Raw genomic sequence first — 22358 nt, 5'->3', positions numbered from 1 at the left:
CCGCGGGCATTGTCACGTGGGCGCAGGAGGGGGGTCCGAGCTAGCTGCCCCTCTAGGGAGGGAGGGGGCAGGGACCTGGGGGGGGGGCCCGGAGAGCGGCTGGTAAAGGGTAAAGGAGGGCGTGGGGGCGGGGCTGCTGAGGGGCACTCACCTGGGCGCCGAGTCCCCGCGGCTCCGAGCTGGAAGGGAGCGGGCCGGGCGGGCCGAGGGGCGCCGCGGCGGAACGGCGACGCCTCCTGAGCCGCTGGGCGCGGGGCCCGGTCGGCGGGGTCGTGACCGCGGGCCCCGGCCCCAGCCCGCTCCAGCCCAAGCCCGCTCCAGCCCAGCCGGCCGCCCCGCCGTCCTCACCCCCTCGCCTGCCGACTCCTGGAGGCGGGGCCCGCGCGGCGTCCTGCCTGCGGAGGTCACGTGGGCCACGCCGGCCAATCGGCGCGCGGCTCGGGGTCGACCCGGGCTCGCAGGGCGGTGGCCGGGCAGTTAGCGGCAGCTGAGCGAGCGCGCCGGCGGGACGGAGGTGCGGCCGGGGTCGCTGGGCCCGGGGACGGGGGCCGGGGATGGAGAGGCACCGCCCGGCGGCCCCGCGTCCGGCCAGCTCACCCCCCACGGCGCCCGATCTCCCCTGTCCCCGCAGGACTGGCCATGGAGCGCGAGGTCCAGCGGGTTCGTGCGGCGTTCGGGTCCGGCCGCTCGCGCCCCCTGACGTTCCGGCGGCGGCAGCTCGAGGCCCTGCGCGCGATGGTGCAGGAGCGCGAGAGGGACATCCTGGCGGCCATCGCCGCCGACCTGAGCAAGGTGCGCCCCCGGGACCTGCGCTGCACGGCCTGCCCCTTTTCCGCGGGTAGCTGTGGCCCTTTGCCTTCCCTTGGATTTGGGTCATTCGTCCGCTTCGTGTATTGCAGGCCTCTTCCTCCGAGTCGGGTTCTTGTCTTTTAACTTTGCGGTTTCTTATGCAGACACAGGGTTTTGCTTGTCGTCGTTGCGCTCAGATTTCCCTCGATGATGTTAGGTGTCAGATCTGTGCACCCGCGAGTCACCCGGGGACCTTGTTACGATGCAAACGATGCTTCACTGGGTCTGGGGGGAGGGGTGTCTGAGAGCCCGAGTTTTTGTAAGAAGCTCCCAGGTGATGTACCAAGCTGCCCTGTTTTGGAACCACGCTTTGAGTAGCAAGGTCTTGGGGGAGTGTTTCGGGTTTAAAAATAGTCCCCTATGTTTTATATCACTGTTGTTACCATTTTGTTTCTAATTTTTCTCTTCATTTTAGGGGTAACAAGGCCTTGCTCTGGCTTTGCCAGGCTCCTTCGGCCCCTCCCCCCGGAAGATTATTTTGAGGGGTAGTACATCAGTTACATTGTTACATCAGTAGTAACAACAGGGACTCTAAAACTTCCTGTGTAGCACTTCTGGTGGAGAGGAACTGTTGATGACAGTTCTAAAGAAATACAATAAATTCCTTGCCCTTGAGGGCTTTAAGTTTGGTTGGGAAACAAAGCAGGCACAGATAAAGTGGGACTATAGTTTTAAGCCAGCGTATTAAGGCTGAAATGTTAAGATATAGGGGAAAGCATAATGACTATGGTTTATAAAGTGTGATCAAGGCACACCATTATTAATTAGGGAAGTCTTCGTGAAAGAGTTAACGTTTAAGCCTGACTTGAAATGGCTTGGATCAGTAAAGAAGGATTTAAAGGGATTGAATATATTAAGAAGGGAATTAGCAAGTCCTTACTGTGGGCCTGGAGGACACACAGGAATCTGCATGGCAAACCAGCTAGTCTGACAGGTGTGCCTGTCCTGATGCTTTTTTTTTTTTTTTTTTTTGCATTGCCGTACGGCTTAGTTCCCCGACCAGGGATCAAACCCGTGTCCCCTGCAGTGGAAGCACAGAGCCCTAACTACTGGACCGTCAGGGAATTCCCTGGCCCGATGCTTCTGACATTCAGGGCCAAGTGTGTCCTACCCACAAAGGTTAACTGTGACCCTCTTGTAACAGAGTGAATTCAACGCATACAGTCAAGAAGTCATCACCGTGCTTGGGGAAATTGATCTCGTGCTGGAGAAGCTTCCTGAATGGGCTGCGGCTAAACCAGCTCAGAAGAACCTGCTCACCATGCTGGACGAGGCCTACGTCCAGCCAGAGCCCCTAGGAGTCGTGCTGATTATCGGAGCTTGGAACTACCCCTTTGTCCTCACCATCCAGCCTCTGATAGGAGCCATCGCTGCAGGTCTGGTGTCAGCTTCCGTCCTTATGCTGTCTTCGAGAGGCGTATTCTCTGAAACTGGTTGTACATTAAGGATAGTGGTTAGTTAAATGCATTTGCTGTGGTGGCTTGTCTTGGTTTACACCAGCAGTGTATTGAGAATTCATAAACGTTATTATTACTTGTTCAGTGGGCTCCAGAGATTTGTGGGGTGACTGCCTTTTGGAGCCCCGGAGAATGAACCCGTGAGGGTGTAGAGGCATGCGCGAGTCCACAGGCCCGGGTTTGGAGTCAGACGTCCATATCGTCATGTGGTTTCAGTCGCCACCTCTGGCTTTGGATGAACCAGTTGATTCTGTCTGACCCCTTTCTTCATTCAAATAAGGGCTCTGGGAGTAATGCGTGCTTGGGTCTACAGCAAATGCCAAGGGATTCATTTCTCAGTTAACCAGGATCCAGACCAACAGCTTTGTGTTGGCGAAGCTTGTTTGTGCAATAATCCCAGGGCAAAAGGAAAATCCAGGGGTGGGAGTGAGAACAGTGAGAGAAGGCCGGAGGCCTGGGGGAGCCTGGCTGGGGCCTCTCGTCAAGGACCTACGTGGGGAGCACTGAGGAGTTAGCCTTTGGGAAAGAGGCAGTGGGACGAGCGCGCACGCTTGTGGGGAGGAAGGCAGAACGCAGAGCCAGAAATAACCAGAGGAAGGAACCCTTAGCCTGTGCTCCCCGCAGGAGCCCCGTCTCGAGGATGTAAGAATCACTCAAGTCCTAGACAACGCTGTCCTGCTTTTTGCTTTGTTTAGGAAATGCTGTGATTATCAAGCCTTCTGAAATAAGTGAAAATACAGCCAAGGTCTTGGCTAAGCTCCTCCCTCAGTACTTAGACCAGGTAAGAGGGCCTTGCCCCGCCTCTGGCATGTCTGTCTGTCTGGCACATCTGTCTGTCGTGGGGAACCCACTCTGCTCCTCGTGCTGGCTTGCGTCATTGGTGGTCAGGCCTCCACACTCATTTTCCCTCAGCCTCCCACGTCTGGCTTAACAAGAGAAGTTAAGTTCCAAAAATACTGTGGAATAGTTCAGCTATTGTAGTTACACGGTTTGGTCAGGCCCGTGGCTTTATCGGCACCCCTGCTATTAACAAAGCCTCCGCTGCCATTTGGCATTTCGAATTAACCTTTGATCTGACGTGATTTTAGGTGTATCCGTTTAGTGAGTTATGTAATGAGGGGCTGATACCGGCCTGGGCGCTCTTCATGAGGTACGGTTACGTGAGCACACGTCTACATTTAAACGGGCATGTTTGTGGCCTGAAAACTACAGGAAGAAAAAGGCCTCCTGACCCAGAGTGTGGACCCTCACTCAGGTTACAGTACTGGCATTTAGGAGTATCGGAAGCTGGGACTTCCTGGTGGTCCAGTGGTTAAGGCTCTTTGCCTTCCAATGCAGGGGCGGAGGTTCGGGTCCAATCCCTGGTCGGGGAGCTGGGATCCCGCGTGCCTCGTGGTCAAAAAACCAAAACAAAAAACAGAAGCAATATTATAACAAATTCAACACAGACTTTGTAAATGGTCCACATCAAAAAAAAAAAATCTTTAAAAAGAAGAGTATCGGAAGCTGTGGAGAAAAGACGATCTCTGAAGCAGAGGTCTGGTGCCGCTGTGGAGGGGATTGTGATGCCATGTGAACTGGGGCCGTTAGCTCTGCGCGGAGGAGTGGTCCGTGCGCGCCCGGGAGACGCAGCTCTGCGGCATCACGCGTGGAGTCGGCCGCGTTTTCCGACAGCAGCCTACAGGCCAACTCCGGCCCTCGGAGGAGCCGTGCTCCCCGTGTTGGCTCATTCCCGGCCACGGCGGCCACGGAGCAGTGTTGTCCCAGGGCCTGGGGTACCCAGTGCAGAAGGGCGGTGAAGGCAGGGCGGTGGGGCAGACGCTTCACTGTCTCCCTCTGCCCGGACGGGGGTCGTCATTCCGGCCCTGCCTCACTCGGCTTGTCGGGGACCAACCACACAGGCTCTGTGGATGCAGGCGGAGGCAAGCTAAAGCTTGCAACACCTGTCGGGCCGCTGAGCTGTGAGTAGAGATGGAGGGGCAACGCGAGGCCCACCAGCCGCCTCGTGCTTGGTGTCCCGCCGCCGCTCTCCACGCCGTTGCTACCCTCTCTCGTGCGACAGCTGCAGACGGTCGCCCGGTGCACACGAGGCTTCAGTGCAAAGCCCCGTGACGTCCCCCCATCCCAAGAGGAGGCTGAGGCTCGAGGCATCGGGCGGCCGCCAGCGGGCACACGAGCTAGTGGACGATGGGGCGCGGGGGCACCGGGACCTGCCCCTGGAGACGCTCCCCTGCTGGCCTTGGCACACGTTCGGGCGGCAGTCACTCGGATCCCCCCACGGCCTGAGCCCCACGCTGAGCCGAGTGCAGAGAGGACGTCCGGGTGGACGCGCCTGGGGCCTGTCCTGTGGTCACCGACAGCGGCCACGTTCCCACAGCCCTCCCCTCGCCCCCAGCCCCCGTCTTGTGGTTTCCCGGGGCCAGTCTCCACCTTTTCCTGGTTTCACTGAATGTTACGTGTTTACATCAGACGATAGGATTCCTTCTGTGACGCGAGTGTTTTTCTTTCTTGAAGGACCTGTACGCGGTTGTTAATGGTGGCATCGAGGAAACCACGGAGCTTCTGAAGCAGCGATTTGACCACATTCTCTATACGGGAAACACCGCTGTTGGAAAAGTTGTCATGGAAGCCGCCGCCAAGCATCTGACCCCGGTGACCCTTGAACTGGGAGGGAAGAGTCCGTGTTACGTTGACAAAGACTGTGACCTGGACGTCGCCTGCAGGTGAGACTGGTTATCTGGACTCCCCCGGCAGGCTGGCACGCCCTCCGTGCCTCCTCGCTGGGCACTGCCGGTCGATGTCCTCACAGGGACCAGGACTCCTTCACAAACCACGCCTTGGTGCCACAACCGGAGATGAACACGAGGTTGTGACATCACACGGTGGCCCTCAGGATGAGGAAAAGCTATGTCTGTTCTCTAGATAATAGACCTGGTGAGAAGTTTTACTGTTCTGCTGATAGCTGATCCAGGAAGTAGATAATGCCAAGGATCCTGTGTGCCTAATAAAATCTTTAAATTTCCAAAGAAAGGGCATTATGCTGATCTCTTAACTGAGTTCCTTTATTGATAAAACCAATAATTCTCATCTTGTAACTGAGAATAAGAGCATCTTGCATCTGAGAACTAGAAGATGCAAGGTTTCGGGTTGTCTCCGCTAAATCAGTTCAGCTAACAGGAAGTGCCCAAACCCGCAGCTGACTGTGCTGGCATGGCATGGCTCTCCCTCCCTTCAGATGAGGGGAGCGGGGGGCGTTGGCCAGGCTCCAGGTTGGCTTGTAAGTAGACGTCTACTTGCTGGAACAGGGGACCCCGGTTCGTGGGTTTCCGTCCGAGCCCGGGCGCAGCGTCCCAGATCGGGGAGGGCTTCTGGTCCTGCTGGTACCTGGCATCGTGCAGCAGGACGAAGCCACAGCAGGAGCCGTGGTGTCTGTGGAACCCCTGTCCCCCCAGATGTCCTCTTGGCCGGGGTGGGAGGAGGAGGAGGGTGTCAGGAGGCTGTTTTTCTCCTTTCCCGCCGCAGGCAGTGGCTTCCCTGCATATAAAGTACTGTTTCTCATGAACTGGCATGAGGCTTTCCCTGCTTTGTAGAATATTCTACGCCAATTGAAAATGCGTTCTCAGTTCCAGCCGATTTAGAGATGAGTTTTCAAAACATTTTTTTTATCAAGATTACCAAATACGTTTATGTACTAGTAATCTTGACAGCTAGCTGAAAAACATTCAGACAGCGCCGAAGTGTGTGACAGGTGCGTGGGGACTGAACTCTGGCTGCTGGTGCTTTTCCCAGACGCATCACCTGGGGCAAGTACATGAACTGCGGCCAGACCTGCATCGCCCCCGACTACGTGCTCTGCGAGCCGTCCCTCCAGGACCTGATCGTGCAGAAGGTGAAGGAGGCCGTGAAGGTTCGTGTTTCCCACCTCTGGGTCCATGGGTCTCATTGGGATACGGAGTGAAGTCAGCTGTTTGCAGGGGGCATTGCCCCCCCGCCCAGGAACATTCCAGGAGCACATGTGACTGAACTAATTTCCTGGCTAATGAAAAGTGCTCTCGTAGAACGTGGTAGCAGGGTGAGATTGGTGCTACACACGCTGACACTGTCTAGTCGATTTGTTGATGGCACAACTGGTTAGCTGTAGAACGGGCCTTAAAGAAAAAAGCTCAGTAGCTCTTGTGTGGTTTGGGGAGAACGTTGTGAGGCCCAGTGTGGCAAGGCCCTCTCGCCGCGGCTGCAGCAGTCAAAGTTCTCGGTTCTCGGCTGTGCCGGCGGTTTAGAGAGGCCAGCAGTTTCGAGGAGCGTGCACTCTTGACGCGGCCATCAGTCTTTGAGGGCGTTTCCAATGGCGATCTCTAGTGAGGGGACCAAGGAAGGCTACACGGTGGTGTCCTGAGCTGAGCCAGAAGGAACGTAGGACGGGAAGAAAGGAAGGGGTGAGGCTGTGACAGTTCAGCGGTGGGAGCCCACTGGGTGGAGAAATTACTGAAACAACCGTTGATCACTCGCCGGGTGCTGACCGAGCCCCGAAAGGAAGGCTCCGGAACACCCAGGAGTGACGTAGGTGAGCAGCTAGGTGATGTGGAAGTTGGACATTAGTGGCGGGACCGCGATGGGGCCGGACAAGGAGAGTGTGAAAGGGGAGCTTGGCCCGACGCTGGGAAGACACGGGTTGCAGGGGACATGCTCGGGTGAGTGTGGTGAGGAACTGGGATTCCAGGAGGCGTGTATTCTCTTGTCACCGTGGCTCTCCACTGAGGTTCACCAGGAGCCGTTTAAGGAAAGCTTCCATTCCTCCCCCTCCAAAGACTGTGGTTCAGCTGGGCTGGGTCTCCAGGTGATTCTGAGGTGCGGCCAGCACTGAAAACCACTCTTGTGGCTCCGGCGTTGGGGCCCGAGAACATGCATTGCAACAAGCTGCCCAGGAGCTTCCTACCGCCCGGGTTCGAGGCGGGTGCGGGGGCTGGACTGTGCTCGTTCCCACTGGAGAGTAGATGGAGGGCTCCCGCGGGGCTGACTGCTTGGCTTCTGAGGCTCTCTTACTCTGGTTGATTTGCCAGAACTGTGTTCTGATCTTTCGAGCGGTTTCACGGCTGTCTGACTGGTGGAAGTTCCAGTCCAGAGAAGACCTAACACGAGGAAATAGCGCAAAGCTCAGCAAACCCCTTCTGCAAAAGGGGAAAAACACACGCGGTCAGTGTTTTAGGCTTTGCAGGTCACAGGGCCTCTGCCACCACCACCCGGCTCCTCGCAGGACAGCAGCCAGAGCTGATAGGCAAGCGCACGTGTGGCCCTGACACGGGGCGAGACCCCCCTCTGTGTCCACCCCCAGGAGGGACCCATGCCAACCCCCGAAACCATGGGAAATGGGAGACTTGTGTGCGTGCTTTAACTCCTGTCCTTGACCTGCCAAAGAGCTTAGTCTTACTACTGTTAAAGGACTTGGGGGCTGGGGGGTTGGGTTCTGTGAGGATACAAAACCAGATTTGGGGCCATGGTGAATTTTATAATTATTAAAGAAATTAAAATATGGGCCTTTGGTGACAACTAGATACTACTGTTTTAAACAGGAATTTTATGGAGAAAATATAAAAGAATCCCCCGACTATGAAAGGATCATCAATCTTCGTCATTTTAAGAGGATACGAAGTTTGCTTGAAGGACAAAAGATAGCTTTTGGTGGGGAGACCGATGAGGCCACACGCTACATAGGTAATGGAGACTCATCTCGTCCTGCAGGGAGGGGCAACTTAACAGTTTTTATTGACACAGTTTACCGACACTGAATAAACTATTAGGTATAAAGCGTTTAATAAGCTATTAAATACTGCTTTCTGGTATACTGCTTTGTTACAAGCGAGTTAAAGATGATTTTATATATGTATACTTTGAGTAACTCTATTTCGTTGTTTGTATTTACACACGTATTTTATCTAATTTTTTCTTCCTGGCAACCTTGAGAAACAGAACCAGACTCTAATTATTTCCAGCTTACGGCCGGGAAAACAGCCCAGAGAAGGACATAGCTCAGCCACAATTGCACAGCTAGCCGACAGCAGTTCTGCTCCAGAAAGAATGTTTTCACCTATCACGCTTGACCTCGTTATTTACTTTCTTGTTGTGTTCTTTGTTTTTTGCCACGAGTATGTATCACTTTTCAATTTTAAACACACTTATCTAAAATAACACCTAAGATGAGAGAAGAATCACGCATGGGGACTTCCCTGGTGGCGCAGTGGTTAAGAATTCTCCTGCCAATGCAGGGCACACGGGTTCGAGCCCTGGTCCGGGAAGATCCCACATGCCGCAGAGCAACTAAGCCCATGTGCCACAACTACTGAGCCTGCGCTCTAGAGCCCGCGAGCCACAACTACTGAATTCTGCGCGCCACAACTACTGAAGCCTGTGCGCCTAGAGCCCGTGCTCTGCAACAAGAGAAGCCACCGCACTGAGAAGCCCGCGCACCGCAACAAAGAGTAGCTCCCGCTCGCCGCAACTAGAGAAAGCCTGTGCACAGCAACGAAGACCCAACGCAGCCAAAAATAAATAAATAAATAAACTTATTTTTTTAAAAAAATCACACATGAAGTTGGCGAAAAAGCTGCTCCGCAAATCTTTTTACCTGTCTCCTCTCATCATCACCAAAAACCCCAGCTTTTCAAAAGCAGAACTTAAAAGACTTAAACAGTACGGAGAAAAGTATGCTCTCAGCCTGTTAGTTCAGCGGCTCAGGAACACCCCCAGAGTCCCGGGGGTTCGTCTTCGGGTCCTGCCGGCCCAGCATGTTGACTGCCTGCCTCTACGCCCATCAGTGGTGAGAGGGAAGGTCGGCCGTGATTAGCTCAGACTAGTTAGGAGTTTCCGCCGACCTGGTCAGGGTCACCTCACCTTAGCGCGTGGCTCTGCAGAGGGGGATGGACACTTCTCTGGCCCAGGGAAGCCGCGGGCGGCGGATCTGAGGCAGCGGCTTCTGTACCCCCGGGCGTGCTGGAGAGAGCCGTCCTGTGCCATGCCTCCAGAACAACCTGGTCGTAACTGTGGGTGGAGGAGAGAGCACGCTTGTTCCGTCAGGTGTCTTCTCCTGTAGTCGACCTCCAGCCCGTCCACAGGGTCTCCCCGAGCACTGCGGCTTGGGGACTTCTTGGTGTGGACACTGGACACCCCACAAAGCTCTTCAGGATCCGTGTCGTCCTCCTGTCTGTGTCTTTCCCCAGAGTGGACGGAACGCTGAGCTAAGACTTAGGGAATCCCACCATTTCATTACGTTTTCTGAACCTGACGCAGTTGTAATCAAGATCAAAGAGATCACAGGCAGGAACGCACTTCAATTAAGAAGCTGTACTGGTTTGATCCACCGAGGGGCCCTCTGCGCTCCCAGGAAGGCCTGTCCACAGAAAGACATAGGAATGTGGTGCTGAACAGGGTTAAACATGCATAGGATTTACTCAAGCCTGTATCTCCCCCTGGGTTTGCACAGGGATCCCTGATGCACACGCGTGGAGATGTAATATTTGCACAGTTCACCCACGTACTTGGGACTTGTCTCAGTAGATGACACCTGGGCGGGAGTGGGGAAGGGATGGGTGGGTGACCCAGTGAGCCAGACGTGAGGTGAGAGTTTGGCATTTCTGTCTTCTGCTTGAGCGTTTTCATTTTTCAGCCCCAACGATACTCACTGATGTGGATCCTGAAACCAAGGTGATGCAAGAAGAAATTTTTGGACCAGTTCTTCCAATAGTGCCTGTGAAGAATGCCGATGAGGCCATACAATTCATAAATGAACGCGAGAAGCCCCTGGCCTTCTACGTGTTTTCTCGTAACACTAAGGTAAACTTCCCAGCGTGCAGCTCGCTCTCAGGAGCCATGCTCCTTCTCTGCTGTAAAGCAAATGCTGATTATTTCGTGTGATGCCGGAGTCCCCCAGTCCTGGGTAATGAGGCCCTGGGGTTATCGCTGTGACCCTTGCCTTACTCCCCGGGGTCAGAGCTGAGTCTTCGGGGCAAGTGTCACAAGCCTGGTGACTCACAGACACCTGCCATGTCACTGGGAGACGTCTGAGCGCCAGCATCAAACGTTTCTGCTGCTGATCTGTATGGCGTCCTGTGTAGAGCCCCGGCTCTTACCCACACGGCGTCCGCAGCCCACAGGGCGGTGTCTCTGGCGCTGCTGAGGAAGGTGCTTGGGAAGCCTCGGACTTGGCTTTCTCCAGCCACGTGGCTTTGTGGTTGGAGAGGTGTTGCCGTCCCAGCCGGGTGGGCAGATCACACGCCACCCCAGGCCCAGCAGCCCCGCTGCCGCCCTGCACGCGGCCCGTCCGTATGCGCCTCGAGGTGACCGGCCGCTGCTAAGGGACAGTGGCCTCAAGGTGGGCCAGTAGGCCAGGAGCCTCTGAAAAAAGGGGAAAACTCAGAAGGGAGGGTGCAGCCAGCTGAGGTCGAGGAGCTCCCACAGCAGGTGTTTTCTGCAGACCCTCTGCCGGGGCCACGCAGGGAGTCTCGGGGCAGCTTCTAGAGCTGGCGGTGCTGGCGGTGCTGGCGCGGTACCGATCTCTACAGACCGTCCAGGGAGACCGGACGTGCGGGGCTCAGCTAGGAACGGGTTAGTGGCACACAGCGGTCTGACGGTTGAAATGACCACAGGCAGTGGTGGACGGGGTGGAAGCCGCGGTCTGCGGCCCAGGCGCGGGGCGGCGGGTCAGGCTCGGTCCCACGGTCAGCAGTGACCTTTGCTACAGAGGACTTGGTGGGCCAGCAGCCAGGGGAGGCGACATTTACCAGTCAAGTGCATCGTGCCCACTCAGGTCCTGGGCCAACCAGCGATTTCCTTCAAAAACAGGATGCTACCTCTGAAATCTTGAATGTTTTTTACATTTCATAGAAACGGAATGATACCTGTTAATCACATGCTATCCTTTAAAGCAGAGGTAGAGAAATATTAACAATTTTTAAAACCTGGAATATAGCCTGAACCATCCCTGGTAAGAAAGGCCCTGGCCGTGGTCCCGGGGGTCCAGCGCTGGGGTGTGCCGGGCGTGGGGGCCCAAGTCTTCAGGCCAGCCGGGTCTCGCTCACTGCCCCCAGCCTCGAGGGGCGGCTGACCCGGCGCCTCTGTTCCTTCTCGCCCTCAGCTCATCAAGCGGATGATCGACAGGACGTCCAGCGGGGGCGTCACGGGCAACGACGTCATCATGCACTTCATGCTCAGCTCCCTGCCCTTCGGAGGCGTGGGTGAGGCCCCCCCCCCCCGTCAGTGCCCCCGCAAGCCGCTGCCTGGGGTCCGCCTCCGCATCCGCAGTCTGTCACGACGGTTCCTGGCGCCGCTTCACTGGTTTATGGATCTTCTCCCAGATTCAGGGCATTTCTTGGGCCAAAAATCAGGTCTCAGTTGAACTGATAAATGCCCTCTGTCCTTTATCGAATGAGGTAGCACATGACAGGCTCACAGCGCCAGGAACAGACAGCAGCCAAGTGCTTGAACGTCCCTTTGCTTTTTTGGGATAAAGGGGCAAAACCAAACAAAACACTACAGAAAGTTACAAGGGAAAATGTAGTAACCTCCGAGGCATAAACACTGTTAATATTTTGGCTTGTCGTTTAGATTTTTTTCCTTAAAATGCATGTCTCTTGATACACATCACAGTCTCCCTGCAGCTTCAGCTGTCACCTAAGTGATGCCCGAGCGGCCCGGCCCCAGTAAGCTGCGTGCCGGGTGCCTTGTGCCACATGCATGTCTGCCCGGCTCACGTGACCGAGCAGAGACGGGAGCACGGTCCCGGAGCACAGATCTGACAGGCCTGTTACCGCCCAGCCGCGTGACCCCGCTGTCCTGGCCTTGGTCACCTTCCAGGAGCCCGAGGGAGCCGTGGCTCAGCCACGTGCGACGGTGGGAACGGGCACACGCGGCTCTCAGAGCGGGCCGCTTGGAGTCCCGCTTGGGCCCTGCCCAGCCCCCTCTCCCTCTCTGGAGGTGGGGCTCCGGTGACAATGAGCTTGGTCCCTGGCATCAGTGACAGCCAGCACCCCGGGAGCTGCCGGTCTCTGCCCTGCTCTTGGAGAGCGTCCTGTGCCAGGGCTCCGCCGTGCGGGGGGCGCCAGGAGGACGTCCTGGAACGAGCCACGTGCGCTGGTGGAGGGGTGCAGCCGGGGCGCCGTGTGCACGGAAGGAGCGCCGTCACCCACAGCGGAGCCCGTCTCGTCTGTTCCTTTATTTCAGGGTCCAGTGGGATGGGAGCGTATCACGGAAAACACAGTTTCGATACTTTTTCGCATCAACGTCCCTGTTTGTTAAAAAGCCTGAAGCGAGAAGGTGCAAACAAACTCCGGTATCCTCCCAACAGCCAGTCGAAGGTAGACTGGGCGAAACTGTTCTTTCTGAAACGGCTCAACAAAGGGAAGCTCGGGCTTCTGCTGCTGACCCTCCTGGGCGTCGTGCTGGCGGCGCTCATGAAGGTGAGTCCCCGGCGCTCGGGCGCCCGACGGCTGCAGGCGCACCTCTTGCGTCTCGGGAGCACCTCCGATCTTTAAATCGGCTCTCTCCTATTCACTTCCAGAGGCTAGGACTCTAAGGTCAGGGAGCTTCCGGCTGCTGGGCCCCCCCTGCTTTTCTGGGCCTCCCTGGCTGCCTCTGCGCTCCGGCGGCAGGGACCGTCCAGCCCACAGGCCTCAGCCCTCACAGGGGGCGCGTGGCGGCCTCTGGCCTGAGTTTAAAGCCCCGTCGAGCCGCCTAGCCCTCTGATCTTCTTGCTTTTGGTGCCTCAGCGTCAGTTTGGTTCCTGGCTGTGAAGGAACCCGGCGTGCATGGAGGTGGAGGAGTGCGTGCTGGGGACGGGGCTGGTGGGGAAGCAGCTGTGCCGGGGGGAGCTGGCCTGTAGCATTTCTCTCTGGCGACTGGCCATTCGGGGCGTGGACTTGCTAAGAGACCCTCATGACAGCCAGCGTCCTTGGACGGTCCATATCCTTGGGGCGAAGCCAGATTCAAGCATTTAATGGCAACAGCTGTGTTCCTGTCTGTAGTTTGTTTAAACGTTGAAAGGGGGTCGGCTCACCTTATGGCGTCACAGCTTTGGTGGAACTGGAGATACTGGTCACGTCTGAGATCGCTTGGGTTTCCTCGGAAATACCAGGCTGTGCTGAGGAGAAAGGCCCTGTTGATTTTTCTGGCAGTTCACAGATTGTGCCGTCCTGTGAGCCAGGAACGCCAGAACCCAGCCCTGTCTGTTGAGAGGAGTTTGGGCTGTTTCTTTCCTTTCTGTGAAGTGGGCCAGCTTGGGGAGTGTTCTCTTCCAGTCGTTTGTTTTTCTACACTTGGAGGCTTAGGCATTATCATAAAAAGAATGTCTCCAGACATTCTGGACCTTGGCCTAGAGCATCAGAGGGTGAAAACTTAACTTGGCCACAGGTTTTCAAGGGTGAGGTCGGCTTGCTGGACTCTCCAGATTAGAGGTCGTGGCTTAGCTGGGTCTGGGTGAAGCAGTCATTACTTCCAGAAAAGGATGGTCTCACGCACTCAGCTGTCCCAGAGGACGTGCCCGCTGACCCACTCATGGTCACCATCCTTTGTTTCAGAATTTGAGAATAATCTTATAAAACGCTCCAAGTCACTATTTATTTTGGTTTTAAGTTGTTTCGTTTTTTTTTTTAAAAGTTCGACTTGAGAATTCATGTAGCAGACTTAGTGAATCAAAACATATTGTGGGGTGTAGGACTTTCTGGTTTTTTTCTTCTGCTTCTTCCTGAGGTCGGAGGTGCGCTTGGGTCTCTGGTCACTATCTGCCTATCTTTTTTCCCGAGACATGGGTCCCCAGCCTGACAGGCGTCTTCTTGGTCGGGATGGAGTTTCTTAGCCTCATGGAAAATTCGGAGGTGTAGGCTGACTGTGCCCCGTGTTCCCAGGAGGGCGCCCCCAGGTGCAATGGCCCGTGCCCCACAGGCTAGGGCAGGCCAGGTGGCCCGCCCAGAGTTCCCGAAAGGGTTTGGCAGACAAACCTTTCTCTGGTAGGGTCTAGAGAAGCAGCAGTGTATAAAAACGTTTATTCAGCCGGGAACAAGAAAATATGGCTTTGATCCCGGGCTGTGGGATCGACTTAATTACGGCTTCGGCCGAGGCCTCTTCTGAGCCCACAGAGCGAGGGCGTGGGCACCCGGAGGTCCAGGCCGCTTCCAGCCCCACCTCTCTGCTCTCCTTACTGGGAGCCGATGCGTTCGTTGTCCCGGTTGTTTTGGATTCCGCGTGAGATTGGGTAAAGATTTGGGGTTTTCTTCCTCTCTGCTGCTTCTCTACTCTTCTCTCTGTGCTTTTACCCGCTTCTTATCAAATCACCTTTTAAACAAATGACTCTGAGCCTAAATTGTCTATTTACTTGAGGAATCTACTGATGGTAATTGCAAACAGTTTTCTGAAATTGCTTTTTGCACTTAGTAGTTATTTTGTTACGTGCTTCGGTATGATTTTAGTAATTCACTTTACTAGAATTAGAATGGATTTGCAACATTTTAAAGTGGGAAACTGAAAGCTGCAAAACTGTCAGTCTAAAGGGAACATGTCAGAACCTCAGAGTGGGGGAATTTTCTCTGCATTTTACACAAAGTAAAGTTCCAATAAAGCTTAACATAAGCTATGGAAGGCATTGAGGGGCTTGTAAAAGTTGAGGAAAATAAAAGGTTAAAATTGAACGATGTCATTGGGCCTTTGAAAATTAAATCCAACGTTTGAACTCTGAGGTTGTGGCCATGCTTCTTTAAGCCTCAGTGGGTACTGATGAAATTCACTACTGGTCTGGAATTGGAGAAGCAAAATCGTTCACCAGTTTTGAGAGTTCGTGTGGACAGTCAGCGCCCTCCTTAGCCAGGACGGGAAATGAGTGCTTTCACCTCCTGTCTCTGCCCTCGTCTACTTGACGTTGGACAGCGTACCACCTCCAACACCGCCTGTCTTGTTGCTGTCGTTCTGGGGGGAGGGCATGACCTGTCATCCTCAGCCCAGCCGCACTTAAGACCCCTTAGGGATCTGTGGGCCTTGTTGACATGGTTCTTAGGACAGACGGCACGTGTCAGGGTCCCGATCCCGGGCCCATGTTCCAGGGCTGGTGGGGGCATTGTAAACCAGCGGGTAACCCGGATTCCTCTCTCCTCCCCCAGGCTGGATACTGCTGAAGAGTGATCTGTGCCGCCTCCTCATCCTCTCTCCTGAGTTATTCTTCTACCAAATAGTTAACGAACCAATAATTTTTAAATCCTACCACAAATTGTAAGACAATATGCAAATGCACCATGGCCGAACCTAAAAGTCATTGCCACTCACCATTAATAAAACTCGCTGTTTCAGCCAAAGCGCACCGCTCTCCCGCCCAGCAGTGAGACACTCGGAGAAGCCCCATCCCTAGAGCTCTGGGCTGGGGGAGGGGAGAGCGTGCTGGCGGGGGTTGGGGGGGGAGCAGGCTGGTGGGGGAGAGCGTGCTGGGGGAGGGGAGAGCGTGCTGGGTGAACCTGAGTTCCCAGAACCTGCTCAGCGACTGACTCTGCTGCTCACGGGACATGGGACACCCCGCCCCTACCGCCTCGGGCATCACCCTGTGGCCTTCCAGAGCCCAGCCCCGCCCAGGTTTCCAGGTCTCAGTCCAGAGAGGTGAGGCGAGGTCTCCCAGCTGCCTTGGGGTTCGAGGCACTAGAACTGGGGTGGGGGGGGTCCCTGTCCCTCGTCTGTTGGGGCTTGAAAGCCTGACCTCCGGGAGTCGGCCCTCCTTTCTCATCCACTCTCTGTCCCGTCTCGTGCTTGGTTTGTGATGGTCCGTGGGGCCGTCCACACACGGTTTTGTGACTGATGTCACTCAGAGCATCTTGTAAATCCTCGGGCTTCCCGGAAGACAGTTGCCAATTTCGTGCAAGTATCAGCTGTCATTCGTAGGGTGCAGGAGTTGTACAGTTCTGTGTCTTACAAAACCCACCTGGCATTTTTTACTGCTGTCCTGAAAGTACTCATAACGATACTTATCCTCACATAATAGGACCTTCAAGTTGCAAGTTAGTGGCTCTTCAGGGACAAATCTAAGTTTCTTATTTCTGTAGCACAAGGCAAGTAAATTTCCCTTTTTTAAACGTGAGAGAGATGCCTTTCTGAATAGATTGGGTCCACAGAACTTAACGTGGGGACCATTTCCTGTCCTGGACAGGAGGCCTTGGGCATTCACGGCTCTGCAGCCCTGAGAGCCTTGGGGGCTGGTGGGGGGGTGTCTGGAGGAGAACCCTGAGCCCAGCAGCTGCCCCGCCAAAGGGGACAGAAGACACCCTCCCCCGCCCCCCCCCCCACCCCGAGCACGGCCAGGACCCCGCCTGGGGCACTTCAGCCAGATGGAAAGTCTGAAGGAGAGCCCTTGGGGCGGGGTGGGGAGTGGGGTGGCCGGTGAGAGAGTGTAACTCACCCTAGGAACGTGTGATCCACCACTGAGTGAATTGCTCCATTAGGCTGTCCGCAGTACGTTACATCTACATCACGGGACGAGGTGGCGAGAGTCAATCACTAGGCTAGTTTAGGAAACAGCTGCTTAAACCACTATCAGAATAATCAATCATAAAACAGCTAAGACAGAATTTCAATAAGGAATTTTCATTTGGTATATTGTACGTTACACTTTTTTTATATACAGCAGGTTCTTATTAATCATCCATTTTATACACATCAGTGTGTACATGTCAATCCCAATCTCCCGGTTCATCCCACCACCACCACCACCCCCTGCCACTTTCCCCCCTTGCTGTCCGTACGTTCGTTCCCTACGTCTGTGTCTCTATTTCTGCCTTGCAAACCGGTTCATCTGTACCATTTTTCTAGATTCCACATATATGCGTTAATATACGACATATTTGTTTTTCTTTTTCTGACTTACTTCACTCTGAATGACAGTCTCTAAGTCCATTCACGTCTCTACAAATGACCCAATCTTGTTCCTTTTTATGGCTAATATTCCATCGTATATATATGTACCACGTCTTCTTTATCCATTGATCTGTTGATGGGCATTTAGGTTGCTTCCGTGACCTGGCTATTGTAAATAGAGCTGCAATGAACATTGTGGTACATGACTCTTTTTGAATTATGGTTTTCTCTGGGTACATGCCCAGGAGTGGGATTTCTGGGTCATATGGTAGTTCTATTTTTAGTTTTTTAAGGAACCTCCATACTCTTCTCCATAGTGGCTGTATCAATTTACATTCCCACCAACAGTGCAAGAGGGTTCCCTTTTCTCCGCTCTCTCTCCAGCATTTATTGTTTGTAGATTTTTTTGATGATGGCCATTCTGACCGGTGTGAGGTGATACCTCATTGTAGTTTTGATTTGCATTTTTCTAATAATTAGTGATGTTGAGCCTCTTGGGCATCTGTATGTCTTCTTTGGAGAAATGTCTATTTAGGTCTTCTGCCCATTTTTTGATTGGGTTGTTTGCTTTTTTTAAGATTGAGTTGCATGAGCTGTTTATATATTTTGGAGATTAATCCTTTGTCTGTTGATTTGTTTGCAAATATTAAACATTCTAATTAAGCAAAAGTACTGGCTTGTCTACTAGTATATTCTGCTTTAGAATAAATACATTATATTTGGTAAAATTGGCATGAATTGTAATAATGTTCTTAGTTTCCAGATATCCCCTGTTGGAGACAATTCTTTGACCACAGGTTTTCTCCAACTATAAATCCATTTTTTTTGCCTTTATCTATCAAAGGAGGTGTTGGTCAGCTTTCTTTAACTGATTATTTCTCATTTTAAATTCTCAGCCAAGAAGATATTTCTCAAGTTTTACTTTGTCATTTGTGGGTTGTTTTTTAAAATAATCTATAGAGTAAATAGGGTTTTTTTTCCAACTATATCCTCCTTCCCCACCTGCTGACCCAAAACAAGTATTTCTGTAAGCACATTCACGAGACACCAATCCCATAAGATTTTACACAAAAACTGGTCCCACTGCCGATCCTGCCTAGAAGGGGTTTGTAAAGCACACCAGCATCTTAAAAATCCCAGGCCTACGGAACCTTTGAAGTGCCGGTGTGTGTTGTTTCCCAAACTTACTTGAGCATGGAGTCTTTTTGCTCAATACCTCTCAACCTTAGGACACGTGACGTGACTTTGCTGTGCTCTGCACCTGGTCGTTGTGTTTGGGTGCAGAAGCTGTCTTCCTGTCACAGAGGAGGGTGCAGGCTTCTGCCTTCCTGTGGGCGGAGGGCCTGTAGCAGGATCCACGGCGTGCTGGCTCTTCAGAACCGGGGTTTGCACCCTGCATCCTTTTTTGCTATTGACCTTGATCAATAAATCCGTTTGTCTGTGGGTGTGTTTATAGCTACTGATGCTGAAGGGGCTGATGACGACAGAGGCCAGGCTGCCCCCACTGGGTGGTGGTGTGCGGCCTGGAGCCCAGAAATGGTCACCAGTCCCAGGCCGCAAAAGCATCCTAGAATTCGGATCAGCATCAGATTCCACCCTGAGGCTACGTGGCCCAACGATCTGGGCCTCGCTGCCCTTGTTTATGTCTTATCGCTACTGTATGAAAGGTGTTTCTCAAGGTCTGTGATACGTGAAAATGCTGATGCCACGAGAGGACCGAAGGAAAGGTGACCAGCCCGGCCCTGGTCGGGGCCTCACGGCGCCTGGATCTGCGGAGGGTGCATGGGCAGGACGCAGATGGGGGTCTCCGCGAGGTGGGCTGCTGCACGGGCGGGGCCCACTGGCCCCCTTTCCAGAGCTTCACAAAGGCTTTGTGTACAGACTTGGACAGCAGACTCAGCCTAGAAATATGCACTTCTTAATGTAACAGTGGCATTTGCCATTTTGTTTTGATTTGAAATCTCCAGTTTGAAGCCATTTACGTTATTGAATAATGGTAGCACCCCCAGGAGCCTCGTCTTCCGGTCAGCTGAGGTCTTCTAAAGAGCAGTTAACCGCAGTTCAGACCCGTTACGTCACACGAGGCACCAGCTGAAGGTCTGTTTCTGAGGATGTGGGGTGGGCAGCCACTCTCTGCTTCCTTTCTTGCTAGGGCCTGGCAGTGAGGACCCTGAAGACAAGCCCCACCACCAGCGTGCCCGTCGCTGCCCCCAGAGCAGCCCCTCGGCGGATGGCCAGCTGTTTGGCCGACAGTCTGCCAGGGGGAGCTGGCAGGGGTTGGGCTGCTTCCGGAGTCCCGAAGAGGTCCAGATGGGCCTCGGGCCTTGAGTACATTGTCAGGGTCACGCCAGGGTAGCTGCCCGTAGCCACTGCAGAGGCAAACGGGCCAGCTTAGCATGGGGGCGGGGCTGGGGGGTGCCTGGAGGTGCACGATCGACACCTGCGCCTCACAGCAGGAGACGCCCGCCTTTTCTCTACGGGACGACCAGAGAAGAGAACTACGTGGGATGCACAGGAAAGGCTGTCGCTAAGTTGAGATGAGATCAGACGCGTGTGCCTGTCTGAGCCTGCGTGATGCCTAACCTTCACCAGTGACCTCAGGGCCCGTATGAAACGCTTAGTCGAGCTGCCTTTGCACATTCCCTCGTGACAAGTGAAGCCCATAGAGTCTGCAGCTGGTTCCCCACCGCAGGACAAGGCACGGGCACTGGGATAACCGGGGCTTTGGGCCGTGATAACCGGGGCTTTGGGCCGTGATAACCAGCGCCCGCCCTGGGGCAGCAGAGCCGCCGCCTGGTGGGTTTGGGGGGTCGGCGGGAAGCGCCCGCATGCTGCTGAGTCGAGCCAGGCTGACCTGCCCAACTCACGCCTGCAGGCCTCCCACCCTGGGTTGGAGTGCTGACAGTATGCTCTAGGGTCCAACGGTCCGTGCTCCAACCTCATCCCCTGCCTTTGCAGTTGCAGGATGACGGAGCAGAGACCTAAGCGCTCAACCCGCTCCCTCATCTGAGTGGAACCGAGGCTCACTGCCCCCCAGGCTGGGGAGGGACGGGGCCTGCATCCCGGGGCCTCTTAGGTAGTGGACTTTAGTGTCACCCTCCTGGCGTTAGGACGGACGTCACTGTCACGCTGAGGAAGAGAGGCAGCTGGGGCTCGCGCGGTTCCCGGTCACCCGAGCACGCGGGGCAGCGTTACCTGAAGATATGACCGCTCTCTCGGGCCCGGGTCTGAGGCTGGGGGCTGCGCTCTCAGCGGCCTGGGGCGGCAGCCCCACGCGTTTCTGCACCTGAAGGAGACGGAGTCGTCCGGTTGGCCTGCTGTCCACCCCGGCCTCAGCTGTGCCCGGCAGGCCGAGCAGGACGTGGTCACACACAGGCACACCTCGGAGGCTCCAGACCACTGCAATAAAGCGGATGTCACAACAAAGCCACTCACAGGGGTTTTCTGGTTTCCCGCTGCATATAAAAGCGATGTTTGCACGCTACTGGAGTCTGTTGAGCACACAATACCATCATGTCTAAAAAAGCCTTGTCCCTGCCGCAGCTAAAAAGTGCCTCTTTGCTAAAAAATACTAACCATCACCTGAGCCTTCAACAGGCCATCAGCTTTTTGCAATAGTGACATCAGAGATCGGTGATCACACCTCCCCATGAGGGAGATAATGAGAAGGTTTGACATATGATAATTAGCAAAATGTGAGAGAGACATGAAGTGAGAATTGCTGCTGGGCAAATGGCGCCGATAGACTTGCTCAACGTGGGCTCGCTCCAGACCTTCAACTTGTAGAAACCACAGCATCTACAAAGCGCGGCACAGCGAGGTCTGCCCGTGTTCACCCTTCTGGGGGACTGTACAGCGGTGGTGTTCTAGGTCTGTGTTAATCCGTCGTCTCAGACGTCAGGAGCACTGGATCCACGCACGAAGGCAAACCCGCACTCCGCGGGGATTCGGTCTGAGGACACCCCCTCCACGCTCAGCCCGCAGCCTAAGCTGTGGCTTTAACGCCTCTGACGAGCAAGTGCCGTCCGCCCGGTTTCAGTTCTTCCGAGAGGATGGTGACAGGGCGCTGTCGTCACCTCCTCCAAGGTCACAGCACCCTCGGGGCTCACCCACGTTCAGACGAGTCTGCTGAGGTTTCCTCTGTGCGTCTGGCGCGGTGTCCGGCGGTACCTGGATGGGGCGCCGCTGGCGCCGCACCGTCTCTATGACGCCCGCAGTCCTAGCCCAGGGCGCCCCCTGGCGTGTCGGGGGAGCAGCACTCACCTCCTCCGCGGCGCGCTTCCAATCCATCCAGGCGGTGGAGGTGACGAAGGCCGCGGCGGCCAGGAAGACACAGGCCAGCATGCCCAGCCAGAGGCCTGCAGGACACGGGGCAGTGGGAGCGTCTGATGGCCGCCCGGGCCCCCCGCCTCCCCCCGCTCCACGTACCCGTGATCCCCAGCCCGACCACGAAGGTCAGCACGGCGCCCAGCGGGAGGCCGACGACGTAGTACGCGACGGCGTTCACGACCGCCCCGAAGGCCTGCCTGCCGGTCCCTCTCAGGACCCCACCGTAGAGACACTGCGGGGAGGCAGAGGGGGCCGGGGTTGGTGACGCGGAGGCTGACGGGGGTCTCAGCAGCGGAAGCTTCCGCGGGGATCTACGGGGCCTGGCCTCGTCTAAGTCCACAGCGCGGGACCAGGATGGGCCCTTGTCCCCCTTCCTTCCCAGCGGGGACCTGCGCGGGGTCACGCAGAAGCCGCTGCATTTCGGACACAACTCCAGAGCCCCGGTCGACACCTTGGCTGCCTCCCTGGAGAGGGAAGGCGAAGTTGGTGACGGACTACCCACCGGCTTGGGAAACTGAACTCGCTTCATCCGGACTGTGTGTAGGTCTCCTGTTGCTGCTGCACCAGATTACCACAAACAGTGGCTTAAACCAAGATACGTGGATTATTTACAGTTCCTGAGATTAGAAGGCCGAAATGGTCCCATTGTGCTAAAGGTGGGGCTGGTTCCTTCTCGAGGCCCGGGGAGAATCTGCTTCATTGCCTTTTCCAGCTTCTAGAGGCGCCTGCATTCCTGCCCGCGGGCCCCAGACAGCAAAGGCATCGCTCTGACCTCTGCTTCTCCCTCTCTCACTTCTAAGGACCTCTGGAAACACTGGGCCACCTGGATAATCCAGGACAGTCTCCCCACCTCAA

At 55.0% G+C, this 22358-nt stretch overlaps 2 protein-coding genes across 12 annotated transcripts in view; one reads left to right on the top strand and one right to left on the bottom strand.

Moving 5' to 3' along the window:
• Nucleotides 1-411: 411 nt before the first annotated feature.
• On the top strand, nucleotides 412-15631 carry ALDH3A2 (aldehyde dehydrogenase 3 family member A2). Its single transcript, XM_082441077.1, has 11 exons — nucleotides 412-514; nucleotides 632-792; nucleotides 1994-2225; nucleotides 3002-3087; nucleotides 4821-5029; nucleotides 6096-6213; nucleotides 7874-8015; nucleotides 9964-10130; nucleotides 11431-11530; nucleotides 12516-12751; nucleotides 15440-15631. Exons 2-11 carry the CDS (start codon nucleotides 640-642, stop codon nucleotides 15452-15454), a joined length of 1458 nt encoding a protein of 485 aa, XP_082297203.1. The 5' UTR covers nucleotides 412-514; nucleotides 632-639; the 3' UTR covers nucleotides 15455-15631.
• LOC309650116 (multidrug and toxin extrusion protein 2-like) overlaps nucleotides 2262-22358 on the bottom strand; it is a 37886-nt gene continuing 17789 nt past the window's right edge. For 4 of the 11 annotated variants that reach the window (XM_082441070.1, XM_082441073.1, XM_082441075.1 and 1 more), the window contains 4 exons: nucleotides 21603-21735; nucleotides 21438-21532; nucleotides 20370-20460; nucleotides 15751-19543 (listed from right to left, as the gene is read on the bottom strand). In XM_082441070.1, coding sequence (XP_082297196.1) covers nucleotides 19323-19543; nucleotides 20370-20460; nucleotides 21438-21532; nucleotides 21603-21735 — 540 coding nt within the window. In that variant the 3' untranslated portion in view covers nucleotides 15751-19322. Of the gene's footprint in view, nucleotides 2280-6219; nucleotides 7433-12767; nucleotides 13427-15750; nucleotides 19544-20369; nucleotides 21533-21602; nucleotides 21736-22358 lie in introns of those variants that run through there. The other 7 variants (XR_014257420.1, XR_014257421.1, XR_014257422.1 and 4 more) reach the window with 7 other exon arrangements.

The sequence above is a fragment of the Balaenoptera physalus genome, assembly GCF_965194825.1.
Source record: "Balaenoptera physalus genome assembly, chromosome: 20".
Classification (NCBI taxonomy): Eukaryota; Metazoa; Chordata; class Mammalia; order Artiodactyla; family Balaenopteridae; genus Balaenoptera; species Balaenoptera physalus.
This window is presented reverse-complemented; position numbering and strand designations above follow the sequence as displayed.